Below are 14,292 nucleotides of genomic sequence, written 5' to 3' on the forward strand. Positions count from 1 at the left end.
CGTGAGTATCAAATCCCACCACGGCAACTGGGGGGATTTAAATTCAATTAAATAAATCTGGAATTAAAGAGCTAGTTTCAGTAATGATGACCATGAAACTACCAGATTGTTGTAAAAACCTAACGGGTTCACTAATGTCCTTTAGGGAAGGAAACCTACCATCCTTACCTGGTCTGGCCTATATGCGACTCCAAACCCACAACAACGTGGTTGACTCTTAATTTCCTTCTGAAATGGTCTAGCGAATCCCCTCAGTTGTACCTAAACCACTCATCAGGCAGCTCACCACCACCTTCTCAATGGATGGGCAATAGATGCTGGCCTTGCTAGCGATGCCCACATCCCATGAACAAATAAAAATTAAATTAACCGGCTGTGCGGCCCATTCAATTTTTCGCACGTGCGCAGTTATTTCCATTGAAAAGCCAGAGAACGGCCTGCGTGGAACCTCCAGACTGGGAAAATAAATACATTTAGATGGCGAGAGATGCAAAGTGGGCTACCCGTTCTCCACTATTGCACAAAGTCAAAATTACTGCCCCCCCTCTGTCACTTTTGCAGACTTTGAAGAAGCGGAGGTCTAAACTTTAGCCACGAGGCTTTTTCTAAATCTTTCAAAATGGTTATTTGGGAGTGCATCTACTTAAGTTAAATGCATAAGTCTGTGTGGACAACTTACAGTCTGGATTATTTGGGTATGTTTTAGAATTGAGGAGGTGACTGTTGCGATTAAAGAGATCAGTAGGAAACTTACAGTAACTTCAACAACTGTTAAATCCGGAGATTATCCAGGCAGCTGCAGGTGGTGATCAAAATAAAACTACAAGCAGTTTGACAAATAAATTAGAAACAAAAAAAAATCCATTGAAAGCACCAGACCTGCACCATAAAGAAACAGAGACACCAATGGAACCATGACAGACTTCGTCTGACAATAACAGGAAGTGCAATGTGTGATCCCAGTCATGAATGGGAAGAATGAGAGTTTTAAAAAGTGTTTTATAACAGCAGTGAATGCACATTTAGCGTTACCAACACTTGTGATATTGCACAATTGTTTTACAGGGGATGAAAGCTAGGCAGAAAAATTCTTGCTCTTCCCCTTTGTGAATGGTATACACACTCAAAATCACTGCACACAACATTTATATATCATATGCAAGAATTAGTAACATTGGAACTTCTGTGGGTTTTCAAGGAACAAAATACAGCAGGAACTTAAATTTCACATTGACTGATTTGGGCAGACCAAGACCTACACCCATTCAGCAAGTATAAATATTCTGGAGTCGTACTGATGTAGCGTGCAGGAGTCGTAACAGAAGCAAGCAGCCACATGGTAGTTGTTTATTTTTTCCTCTCCAATTTAACTTGAAACTATTTTGAGAATTTTAATGGGTTGTTTGTACTCTTAGCAGTCTTTTCAAGGGATCTGGTAGATAGTATTTATGTGGCACATGCGAGGAAAGGTTGTGTCGATCACAGGGCTAGATTTATTTATTGCATTCTTCTGGAGACAGTGTCTTGGACAAATATAAACAATACCAGGGGGTCATGGTTGCCCAATAAGGTAACATCACTAGCAACATTCCCTTTAAGCTGCGTGACTGCGCAGCGCTGCAGGGATCCCACGCAGCCGGCTTTTCATTGCAAAAACTGCGCATGCGCAGTATTTTGAACGGCCTGCGCGGCTGGAGGAAGCATTGATCACTAGAAACAGGGAACAAAATTAGATACAACAGGGGTAAATAAGCCAGGTCAGCGAAATCCAAACCAGTTCAGACTTAGTGCACTGTTTGTCAGACGATTGTTTTGTGGCTTGAGCAGCCTCTTAGTGCAGCTTTTAGAAGTTGCTCAGATCCAAGCTTGTTACTCAATCTTACTACATGACAACGGTCAGAATTTTAATTTGGAGGCAGGTAGGGAGTGGGGCGGGGGGCTGGAAAGCGGTCGGGAAACCTGGGAGAATGGGTTTCCTGCAGGCATTGCCGAATTTAACGGCAGGGCCCGATTAGTATTTTCAATCTCTTTGTCCCGCCCGCAGCCAGATGGAGAGGCAGGCTGGCTGTCAGGCGGGTAGGCCGGCGACACTAGGCGCAGACAGCAGGGAGGGAGGAATCCGGGGTGGAGGGGTTGGCTGGGGGCCAGGAGGAGGAACGGGGAGCCTGGCAAGGCAATTGGAAGCTGGGGGAGAAGGTCGGAAGGTCCACTCGCAGGGGGTGGGTGAGGCAGGAACGCTGGATGCAGCATGCAAGTGGAAAGGCTCTTACCGCCTGGATCCAGCAGTCCTCGCCTCCCTTTAGGTGGTAGGTACCCAGAGGACAAGGAAACCCGCCCGCCCAGTTAAATTTGAACTGATGGATCACCATGAGGCACGCCAGCCTCACTATAATATGTAAATGGGTGACCTGCCTCCTGGGAGCAGGTTGGCTGTTCCCCCCCCCCACCCCCCCATTAAAACCAGAAGTGGGCGGGCTGGCATTGGGATGCAGTTTTTTTTAACTCTTTAAACTCCCAATTGACCCCAACCCACCCGTTTTTTGGGGTTAAAATTCCCCCCCAATATACCTGATGCTTAAAGGGGAAAGGAAAGTCTAGGTAGCAGCACCATCATTGGTTTGGTTTTCCCAGGAATATGTTGCTCAAGACTGGTCGTCACCCAAACTGACGGTGCCACTCCGGGGTGCCGCCACATCAGTAATATCTTTGCAACAACCTTGTGATGGCGATGCAAAATGATAGGTCTCCATTAGTGACAATTTTTTTTTACTGTAGTATTTTTTTTACACTTCCCCCCCACCCCCCCCCCAATGAGAAGGGGAATAACACTGAAGAAAAATCAGTTCACTAAATCATTTCCCCTTTAACGATCCCAAGGCAGTATACTTCCTTTGTTGAAGTGGTGCTCAGATGAAGGAGAAAATTGGAAGATAAAGCGGCCAGAGGTTATACCACAAAGTGCACACATATGTGGAATACAAATAATATTTAACAGTAACATCTTGCAATTACATAGCGCCTTTAACATAGGAAAATGTCCCAAGTACTTCATAGTGGCACAAGGGTGGGGGAAAATACCTTTATTCTATGATCTTCAGTATCTACAATAGTTGCTACTCTTATCAGCATGGGATTCCTCTTATCAACAGCCTCCAGTTTCATGTTCAAATGAAAGCCATGGGGTGGGCGCTAGAGGGGCAGAAAATAAAATATAAATTAAACCTCAGTTCCAGATGTGTCACAAACTAGTGTTCCGATCTGGACAAACAAAGTTTTACTTTTTACATAATGAATGAAAGCTTTCGCCAGTGATGCTGGAAGAGAGAAGTGAATTGCATAACTAAGAATTTGATTTATCTCAAACAAGTGGAAACTTGAATCAGGCTCCTTCACATCATCCACAAAAAGACAAACAGAAAGCAGATTGTTAAACTTCTGTACTCATCAAGGGAATGGATGGCAAAACACAGACTGATGAGTTTCCTCTGGCACAGGTAGTGCTGAACAATTCAACTCAGGCATAACACAGGTTAGAGGCCATCTCTGGCTTCACTTTCAGCTCAGCTACCCTTGTAGTGTATCCAAGTGACAATGGAAAGAGGCTGTTCAAAGCAACTACTCAAAAATCTTAAAGAAAAAGAAAGACTTGCATTTATAGAGCGCCTTTTACAACCTCAGGACGTCCCAAAGTGCTTTACAGCCAATGAAGTGCAGACACTGTTGTAATGTAGGAAACACGGCAGCCAATTTGCACACAGCAAGCTTCCACAAACAGCAATGCGATAATGGCCAGATAATCTGTTTTAGTGATATTGGTTGAGGGATAAATATTGGCAAGACACTGGGGATAACTCCACTGCTCTTCTTCGAAATAGTGCCATGGGATCTTTTACATCCCACTTGAAAGGGCAGATGGGGCCTCGGTTTAACGTTTCATCCGAAGGACGGCACCTTTAACAATGCAGCACTCCCTCAGTGACAGCCCAGATTTTGTGCTCAAGTCTCAGGAGTGGGGATATCAACTGAGCCATGGCCGACACCGAACTTAACTGAACTCGTCCCCTCACTCCCCAAAGCAGCAGCTTTTTAATTAAATTGTCCGCTTCTAGGTCGCTACTGTGCTATTATTTAAACTGGACCACGGATTATGCAAGAGCGGCTCAGTGATGAACACTCCCACTAATTTCTCCCTTTCTCTCCATCTCGAAGCATCCAGATGCAGCAAAGATTGGGAACTCGGGGGTAGTCAGGACCTGTGGCACTGACCCTGCTCCACCATTCCCTGGCACAACAGTATGCTGCCTGCAGTATACAACCAATCTAAGAAAAGCCTTCGCACAACACGAGGGGTCAGTGACGAGCTAAATTTATAGAGTAAAAAAAAACATGCAAATTTAACTTTGGACCTAAATTCAAAATTATTGTGCAGATCTAATTTGTTTTATTATTCTAATGGAAGAGGGATTAAGGAGCCCAGAGACTGCACAATGTTGTATAATAAAGTACCGTAACACCAGTTTTGTCTGACCTGTAAACTTGGGACTATGATGCATGTTCCACTGAGTACGACCTTTAACTGCACTGCACAAAGGTTTCTACACCAGATTTTACAAGAAGTCTCATTACTATAGCAAAAAGTGAACAGCGTATTAATTGTCAGAACACAATGGCTAAAGAATCCCTTGACCATTTGGTGTATTTTAGTCAACCCCTTCTTCCTCAGTAAATGTTATGAAGGTTGCTCTTTGACCCTACTCTGCCTAATTTCTAAATATCTCCTGTTTGTCACCTCATACCTGTTTAAAAGCCCGTGCTGGGGCTGTCTGTGCACCAGAGTCCTCCAAGTACTTCTCCCAGGAAAAGTCTTTGGTATCTTTGTACTCTGTAAGAAAGCGCACAGCGACATAAATGAAAATAGTAATGCAAGGAATGGAATGTTAAGAACTTTAACTTGGAGATAAAAAAGAGTTAGGTAATATTTTAGATGAAATGTTCACTAAAATTGATGTTGCTTAAACAAAATTGACATTTTGAAGTGAAATGGAGACTAACCAGGTGGTGTTGTAAGAGGTAATCCAGATGCCTGACAAGATCCAACTGGACGAATATATGGACTGCTCGCATCACACCTACGAACAGAAAAATATTCCAAAAATGGCAATAGCATACAACTTTGGCAAATGATGCAGCAAAAGCCTCTTTCTTTGAGTTCCCCCTAATCTTCTTGCTCTCCCCTGTAATTAAAATGATCAGACTGATGCCATTAAGCAAATACCATTCAAATTAATGCATTTTGAAAAAAAATCCAAGAACTAAATTTCCAATAATCCACAAAACTCAGCAGGTTTTCATTAGGTGCTAAGAGTGTGTAAACCTGGCCCATCAAACTCTGCAGGAGTGGATCATGGTGGATATACAGTGAAACCTGTATAAACGGACAACTGCAAAAAACGGACACTTAAGAGACCCACGTAACTTGCACGGTAAAATATGCAAGAGGCACTCTGAAACCACGGACACTCGCAAATTATGCACTACGGACACCCTTCAATGCACCAAGCCCTTTTATATAACTTAAAACACGGGACACAGCCTGTTGAAAAGCTGCTATATCTGGAACTTTCACTGGGTCAGGAGCACTGGCGCTTCCCCTTGCAGCTTGCTACTGTACCTTTCTGCCCCCAAATTCTCGTGAGGTCAGTGTATGCCGGGTCAGCACGAGGTGGCAGCGGGTTTTGTGAAAGAAACGGCTTTTGTGGAATTGGAGATCTTTACCCAGCATCAAAAGCGGCAGAGAAACCGCTCTCTCTCTGGGATTGAATGCTTGCACAGTTCTATCCCAGGAATAGAGCGGTTTCTCGGCCGCTATGGGTGTTGGGTAAAGAACTGCCCATTCTACTGAGAATTTTTACACTACATACAATGACCATTTTGAAAAGAAGGACATCTGCAAAAAAAGACAGTTAATGCCAGTCCCTAAGGTGTCCGTAATTTACAGTTTTCACTGAACTTCACGGGCACTCTTATGCCATGAGGGTGGCAGGAGTGATGCTGCATTTGCAGATGTACTCTTAATAAGACTACATAATACACCACTGCAGCAGACCAATTTCATAGAACCACTTTAGTCAATGAATTACCGAATGAACAATGAGAGACAAAGTACATGTGTTCACAGAGTCAATTAACTTGGTTCTTGTGCTGTATTCCATTGCTTAAAGTGGAATCAGGTTAAATCCTACCAGCTCTCTGCACACAAATACATCATTGATGCTAGCTTTATTCCAAGACACTGACAAGTTTGACAATGCAAAACACACACACACACACACATGTGGGAGAGCAGTAGAGTTCACCTACTTCAAAACTTCAATCATATTTTGTTCTTTAAAAAAAAAAATTATACGCATGGAAACGTTTAACTTTTTAATCGTGGCTAATAAATTTTAAAAGTTATAAATGTGCTGCAGTGTCTAGGAGGCTCATGATAAAAGCGGACATATGCTACAACAAATTGCCAGATTATGTACCAATAGTCATAGCTGTCATCCCAGTTGTCAAAGTGTATCAGCAAGCGATTATCCACCATATCAGCAATAGTAGCCACGCATGTAAGAGAGGGGTTCTTCTTATCAACTGCTTCTAACTTCATCCCCACTCGGAAACCAGAAGGAGTGATGGGCTATAAAGAAACACCATAAACAAAAAATTAAATTTGTCATTTCAATGACATGTAACAGAAAATGGCACATCTGAAATGGTCATGCTCGGCAAATGAAGAAGAACATGAAGTTAACGATATCTTTTAAAAATGTGTTTTTGTTTGACTACAACACTCACCGTATTCAATGACCTGAACAGGTTTTTGGGGGCTGCTTGAGCTTTACAAGACTTTAGGTATGAGGCACTGTCTTTGTATCCTGCAAATTTAAAAAAAAACTGAAAGGGCTTCTTTAATGTAAAAATAATGTAACTGTGGTCAAAAAAAATTCATGTGAATAATATAAAGTTTAAAGTAAAAGGGAAAATGCCATGCGAGTAATTTAATGTTAAATGCCTTGTCCACAAGTGTTCACATTGGAAATACAGAATATCCCCATAAAATGTATTATAACATAATAAATATGACGTGTGGAATTTCTCTGAAATCAAGTGCAAATCATCTTCTTGAAAATCTGTAGTAACAATGGGAAGGGAGTGCAATAGCTTAGTGAGCACTCACGCACACTAGCCAAATGCTAGAATAGTCTTGAAAACGCCAATAAACTCTCAAATAATGTTAATACTTCAACTGTAAAATTTTATCAGCAGCAACAAATACTCAAGTAACATGTACACACTTCCTCTTCTAATGCACGCTGTGTTGAAATATAACACTGCATCGTTTCCAACGTCCATGAATTCTTTCCCGGATCTCAAAACTTTGGACCTGATCAGTCTGCCATTTCTATCACAATCTGCAGGCTTTTTGTCCACAAGCCTTACTTCTTGTCGTCTTCATACAACGCTTGAAATAGAATTCAGGGCTGTGGTGGAGGTGAAATGCCTGGACCAATTTAACAACTAGGTGCACCATGAGAGGAGTGTAGGGTTGTCTTGAATGAATGAATTAAGAAGGACCAAATTACTTTCCTCATCCATAAGTACCTTGTAATCTTGTGTAAATTGTTTTACAGTTCTGTAAGAATCAAGCTTACATCAAATTCACATGACAACAATCCAAACAAATTAACTAGACTAGACTGGGTTAGTACTTATGTAATAGCAAAATACTGCGGATGCTGGAAATCTGAAATAACAACAGAAAATGCTGGAAATACTCAGCAGGCCAGGCAGCATCCGTGGAGAGAGAAAGAGAGTTAACGTTTCAGGTCTGGGACCCTTCATCAGAACTGGAAAAAGCTGGAGATGTAACAGATATTAAGCAGGTGCAGAGACAGGGGGGAGGGGAGGAAGGAATAGAAAGAACATCCTGTGCTTTTGTAAGAGGCAGGAAAGATAAAATGTTGCAAATGGGAATGGCAAAAATCATACTGCATGAAAAATGGGGGCAGGGATAATGATCTGAAATTGTTAAACTCAACGTCGAGTCCGGCAGGCTGCAAAGTGCCCAATCGAAAGATGAGGTGCTGTTCCTGGAGCTTATGTTGAGTTTCATTGCAGCAATGCAATAGCCCGAGGACAGAGAGATCAGAGTGGGAATGAAGCGGTGAATTAAAGTGACAGGCGACCGGAAGCTCAGGGTCACCCTTACGGACTGAACGGAGGTGTTCCGCAAAGCGGTCGCCCAATCTGCGTTTGGTCTCCCCAATGTAGAGGAGACCGCATCGTGAGCAGCGAATACAGTATATTAAATTGCAAGAAGTACAAGTAAATCGCTGTTTCACCTGGAAGGGGTGTTTGGGGCTCTGGACAGTGCGAAGGGAGGAGGTAAAAGGGCATGTGTTGCATCTCCTGCGCTTGCACGGGAAGGTGCCAGGTGAAGGAGAAGGGCTGTTGGGGGTGATTGAGGAGTGGACCAGGGTGTCGCGGAGGGAGCGGTCCCTTCGGAATGCTGAAAGGGGAGGTGAGGGGAAGATGTGTTTGGTGGTGGGATCACGTTGGAGGTGGCGGAAATGGCGGAGGATTATCCGTTGAATGTGGAGGCTGGTGGGGTGAAAGGTGAGGACAAGGGGAATTCTATCGTGGTTCCGGGAGGGCGGGGCAGGGGTGAGGGCAGAAGTGCGGGAAATAGAACGGACACGGTTAAGGGCCGTGTCAACCACGGTAGAGGGGAATCCTCGGTTGAGGAAAAAGGAAGACATGTCGGAAGCACTGGTGTGGAAGGTGGCATCATCAGAACAGACGCGGCGGAGACGAAGAAACTGGGAGAAAGGAATAGAGTCCTTACAGAAAGCAGGGTGGGAGGAAGTGTAGTCCAGGTAGCTGTGGGAGTCAGTGGGCTTGTAGTGGATGTTTGTTGAAAGCCGATCGCCAGAAATGGAGACGGAGAAGTCAAGGAAGGGAAGGGAAGAGTCGGAGATAGACCATGTGAAGGTGAGGGAAGGGTGGAAATTGGAAGTAAAGTGAATGAACTTATCTAGTTCAGGGCGAGAACAGGGAACGGCACCGATACAGTCATCGATGTACCGGAAAAAGAGGTGAGGGAGGGGACGTGAATAGGACTGGAACAAAGAATGTTCCACATATCCCATGAACAGGCAGGCATAGCTAGGGCCCATGCGGGTTCCCATAGCAACACCTTTAATTTGGAGGAAGTGAGTGGAGTCAAAGGAGAAGTTCAATGTGAGAACAAGTTCAGCCAGGCGGAGGAGGGTGGTGGTGGATGGGGACTGGTTAGGCCTCTGGAAGAGGGCATCTTCCCCTCACCTCCCCTTTCAGCATTCCGAAGGGACCGCTCCCTCCGCAACACCCTGGTCCACTCCTCAATCACCCCCAACAGCCCTTCTCCTTCACCTGGCACCTTCCTGTGCAAGCGCAGGAGATGCAACACATGCCCTTTTACCTCCTCCCTTCGCACTGTCCAGGGCCCCAAACACCCCTTCCAGGTGAAACAGCAATTTACTTGTACTTCTTGCAATTTAATATACTGTATTCGCTGCTCACGACGCGGTCTCCTCTACATTGGGGAGACCAAACGCAGATTGGGCGACCGCTTTGCGGAACACCTCCGTTCAGTCCGTAAGGGTGACCCTGAGCTTCCGGTCGCCTGTCACTTTAATTCACCGCTTCATTCCCGCTCTGATCTCTCTGTCCTCAGGCTATTGCATTGCTGCAATGAAACTCAACATAAGCTCGAGGAACAGCACCTCATCTTTCGATTGGGCACTTTTCAGCCTGCCGGACTCAACGTTGAGTTTAACAATTTCAGATCATTATCCCTGCCCCCATTTTTCATGCAGTATGATTTTTGCCATTCCCACTTGCAACATTTTATCTTTCCTGCCTCTTACAAAAGCACAGGGTGTTCTTTCTATTCCTTCCTCCCCTCCAAACCGCACCCCACCCCCCCGTCTCTGCACCTGCTTAATATCTGTTCCATCTCCAGCTTTTTCCAGTTCTGATGAAGGGTCCCAGACCTGAAACGTTAACTCTGTTTCTCTCTCCACGGATGCTGCCTGGCCTGCTGAGTATTTCCAGCATTTTCTGTTGTTATTTTGGGTTAGTACTTACACTGGATCTCATCTATCAGGCTACTTAATTGACTGAACACCATTGCAGGACTTGAGCACATAATCTAGGCTGACATTTCAATACAGTACTGAGGGAATACTCCATTGTTAGAGGTGCTATATTTCAGATAAGTCACCCTCAACCTGTTCAATTGGTCATAAAAGAGCCAATAGTCCTGACCAATAGTTACCCCTCAACCACCGCCACCAAAACAGATTTGTCTCGTCTCATTGCTGTTTTTCGGACCTTGCTGTGCACAAAATTGGCTGTCATAACTACAGTGACTACACTTCGAAAGTGACTCACTGGCTGCGAAGCACTTTGAGACCGCCTGAGGATGTGAAAGGCGCTATATAAATGCAAGTTCTTCGCACGACATTGACTGAGATTTTCCGCTTTTAAGCCTGTGATTTTTCTGCTCATTTATTTTAACGGGGTCAAAAACCATGGCCCAGTGAGAAGCAGAAAATCCTTCGAGTGTATGTTGATGTATTGGAACTTTCTCATACATATGAGAATTGTATAAATTCTCTCCCACGATTGGAGCTGTGATCAAAGTAGTTGTCAAGGTTTGTTAATTCTCCAACCTAGGATATTTGCGCACCCATTTAAACTTAGGTGCTGATGCAGTCCAATGATGAGGAGAGGCTGGACACCGATGAAGCCAACAATGCTTCTTCTAGGAGAAGGCCCCACATATCAGACAATAATCAAACCCTAATTTTTCTCTTGATGCCAGGTCTGTCAAAATATCAGCCAAGTAATCGCACAAATTATCCACCTGTGCCTCTGAATTTTTTTTAAAATTTGCTAATACTGATACGTATTTCATAGATACACATATAAATACAGATGGCTAGGCTTTATCAGACATAAGGCACTGTATGCGGCATTTTGGAAAACAGAAAGTATCTGATGGTTCATCATTAAAGCCCAGACACACTTAGTTATTTTAAAATACCTTTTGGAAGATGTAGTTTATGGCCTGTTTTCTCACACCAACCGAAAGGATGGATGTCAGGGGAGTCTGCATTTACCCAGAAATCATAGCATTCCGAGTAGCCATCGAAATGTAATCTGATCCGGTATCCTTGGACCTGCCAACAATATCACATCATTAACCCAATATATATTTAAAACAAAATTCTTATGCTACATTAATGTATCCATATCTAATTTAAATTACAGGTCACAGGTCCTTGCCACCTTAGACAGATTAATCCTGAGAACACCATCATATTTTGCAGCAAAGAAGCATTTTATACCCGATCTGCAAGCTCTTTTTTAGTTTTGAACAATAGTACTGCAAGAGCTAAACAAAGCCTAAGAGGAGGCACTCGGACCAATGAGGTAATATGTCGAGCCCAAACATAACAAGATTAAGTGGATTGTGAAGGGCTCATTCATAAGTAGAACAAACCTCATTTGATCAATTACTTGACATTTATGCCCCAAAAAGGTTAAAAAAAATTAACCAGAGTATTAGATGGCATCTGGAGAAAGGATGAAGTCATAATGATGCCGATGGGACCAAGCAGCTAAAGGACAGTAGATCAACCACGGATTCTGATGAACGGTCATCGATCTGAAACGTTAACGTTTCCTTCCTCCCCCCACAGATACTGCCTGACCCGCTGAGTTTTTCCAGCATTTTCTGTTAATTTCTGATTTCCAGCAGCTGCAGTATTTTGCACTTTGTTTTATACCTAAATCGGATTCTCACCGTCCTTTGGGTGAAATCACAAACTCAGGGTACATCTAAATTTCAACTGAGGGTGAAAATAAAGCTTAAATTTTCCAAGTATGTATGCACTAGCAGCAAGCAACCTCGCCCACGTTTGGCACATATTGGAATATTGTGGGTATGGTGTCCCTGATTTCCAGTAAGTGCAGAGTTGTTCATCACTAGCACATGTTCACAAAATGTACCCCATAATCTCAAAATGCTTGAATAAGATTCACACATTTTACTACTGGAACTATTAGGCATTTTTAAAAAAAAATGTAGCAGAACAGAATATGATGTGGGAGCCTCTGATACTTAGAGAAGTTTACCTCAGCAACACTAAGAACACAAAATACAGATGGATGTTCTGGGTCAATGCCTTCAAGCCTCATGCCCAGTTTCAATCCATTGCGACTCTGTGGAAACAACTGGTACTGTAGAGAAAAGGAACACGGTGTTAAGGCTGTAATCATAGCATTCCTTCACTACATCCAATAGTCCAGCTAAAACAAAATTCAGCAACTGAGTCTTAACCACAGACAGCTCCAGGAGTCAAAAACTCACACCTAGGGGTCAGTTCAAATGAGGCAAAGCATCAACTCTCCTAAAATCTAGCATTTAAAACATGGATCTGATAGTTAACGACACAGGAAGTTACTTAATAAAGTACAAGAATTTGATTCCAAGAAGCTGACATTCTGCACTATAAAAGTTCTTTAATCAAACATAAACCTCTTTGAAGAGCTTGAGAGGTGCAGCTTGCATTTTCTCTTCTTCCAGGTAAGAAGCCCAGTTCCAGGTTTTCTTCTTGCCAGGAATAGCCAGGGCTATATGGATGAAAATACAGAATCATCAATGTCCATCTCTGCAACATTTACAGATATCAGACTCTAAACTCTAGCACTTACCAAGATCGAAAGTTACAAAAGCTAACATGTCAAAAAATAAACAGTTCTGCTAAGTAAGTAGTCCTATTGTGCGGCCATGCAGATACCCACTTAGCTACCGACAGAGCCGAGGGGTTCAAGCCCCAGAGCTATCCAATACTTAATTCCGCTAACCATAGATGGTATGTGTTTTATCAGCTCCAGACATAGCACCTTTTAATAAATGGATAAGCGGACTCAGTCAGTCTCATTTCATGTCATATACATTTCCCAGTTGCTCAAATCGAAACTGTATTGGCTGGTAGTTTCCAATAGAACTACAGTAAATTCACCTATTTCTGTTCACTCCTTCAATCCCTTCTGGTCACCCATGCCAAGAACTATTCAGGTAACTTGTTCCCCAGCTTCTGCCAAACACCATTCTAAACAATCCTCTAAATGATGTGCAAAAGATGTCTTAGTTTCCAATATTCCAACCTTTCTCTAAACGAGCCCTAATTTCCAGATATGCAGTGTGAAATCATCAAGAATATACAGCAAGATGAACTGTGATATGAACCATTCCACAGCGCAGTTAGACTGCAGTGATCTATACCCGGCATAGCTCGATGGGATGAATGGCCTACTTCTGTACTGAAATGTCTGATCCTACATATCTTGTGTGTGTACGGTATGGGTTAATAAATGGAGAAGAACCCAAAGCTTCAAAAAGTAGCCAATTAACTTACCTTGTTTCAATAGTTTGGGGCCTCTCCGGCCTCGGAGATGGGGTTCCTGAGCCATTTTGGTCTTCACCTTGTATTCTTCCAGTGCTTCCTGCGGACATGAGAATTCTTAAGTTTAGATAATAAAAAAATGTATATTTCACCAAAATCTTACTTGGTATCATTTACCAAGAGTTATATCAGAATGAATTTCCCCAATTCCTTTTATGCTGAAAGATTAACAATAATTTGATCTTGCTCCTGTGGATTTCTATTTTATTTTTTGCTCGATTACGTTCCATTCCTTCCTACGTTGGCTAGCTTAAGTTACCAGAAGTATAGATGATAATGTTTTTGAGCTACATACATAAAAGTTACAACACAGAACCAGGTCACCCAGCCCAACCAGTCTGTGTCAGCATTTACCCTCCATGCAAGCACATAGTCCTAATCATATTTCGCCATCCTGTTCCCTTCATCCCCACAGATAAAATATTACATTATCCAGTATCTTTCAAAGAAGAAATGCTTCTTAAAGACTATTGGCAGCTTATAAGCTCTTTAAACAATTACCTTCTTTGGTAGCCCTCTGGACCAAGTCTAATCAACACTTAGCAATCCTAAACTGCTGTATTGCAGGTTTAGTTATGTCTGTTTATTTAAACCAGCTGAACACTAATTAGATTCTACCTCTGGCAGACATTAATCAATTGCTAAATGTTCAAGTCATCCAAAGCAATAATATATTACCACTGTCTCTTAATGTGCAGTACTCCTACCTACAATTTTCATTATTGCTGTA

At 42.9% G+C, this 14,292-nt stretch overlaps 1 protein-coding gene across 3 annotated transcripts in view; it reads right to left on the reverse strand.

The window, feature by feature from the left end:
* LOC147103364 (lethal(3)malignant brain tumor-like protein 4) overlaps positions 1-14,292 on the reverse strand; it is a 64,837-nt gene that overhangs the window by 17,173 nt on the left and 33,372 nt on the right. For all 3 annotated transcript variants that reach the window (XR_015072946.1, XM_085962885.1, XM_085962883.1), the window contains exons 6-14: positions 13,515-13,602; positions 12,632-12,726; positions 12,229-12,333; positions 11,135-11,270; positions 6,841-6,920; positions 6,531-6,682; positions 5,053-5,129; positions 4,797-4,882; positions 3,079-3,189 (exon numbers count right to left, since the gene is read on the reverse strand). Coding sequence is in view for 2 of the 3 variants with exons in the window: in XM_085962885.1 (XP_085819011.1) it covers positions 3,079-3,189; positions 4,797-4,882; positions 5,053-5,129; positions 6,531-6,682; positions 6,841-6,920; positions 11,135-11,270; positions 12,229-12,333; positions 12,632-12,726; positions 13,515-13,602 (930 nt within the window). In the remaining variant the exon portion in view is untranslated. The remainder of the gene's footprint in view (positions 1-3,078; positions 3,190-4,796; positions 4,883-5,052; positions 5,130-6,530; positions 6,683-6,840; positions 6,921-11,134; positions 11,271-12,228; positions 12,334-12,631; positions 12,727-13,514; positions 13,603-14,292) is intronic.

The sequence above is a fragment of the Somniosus microcephalus genome, chromosome 20 (genome assembly GCF_052327205.1).
Source record: "Somniosus microcephalus isolate GS21.2 chromosome 20, FLI_Smic_1.0, whole genome shotgun sequence".
NCBI classification, from domain to species: Eukaryota; Metazoa; Chordata; class Chondrichthyes; order Squaliformes; family Somniosidae; genus Somniosus; species Somniosus microcephalus.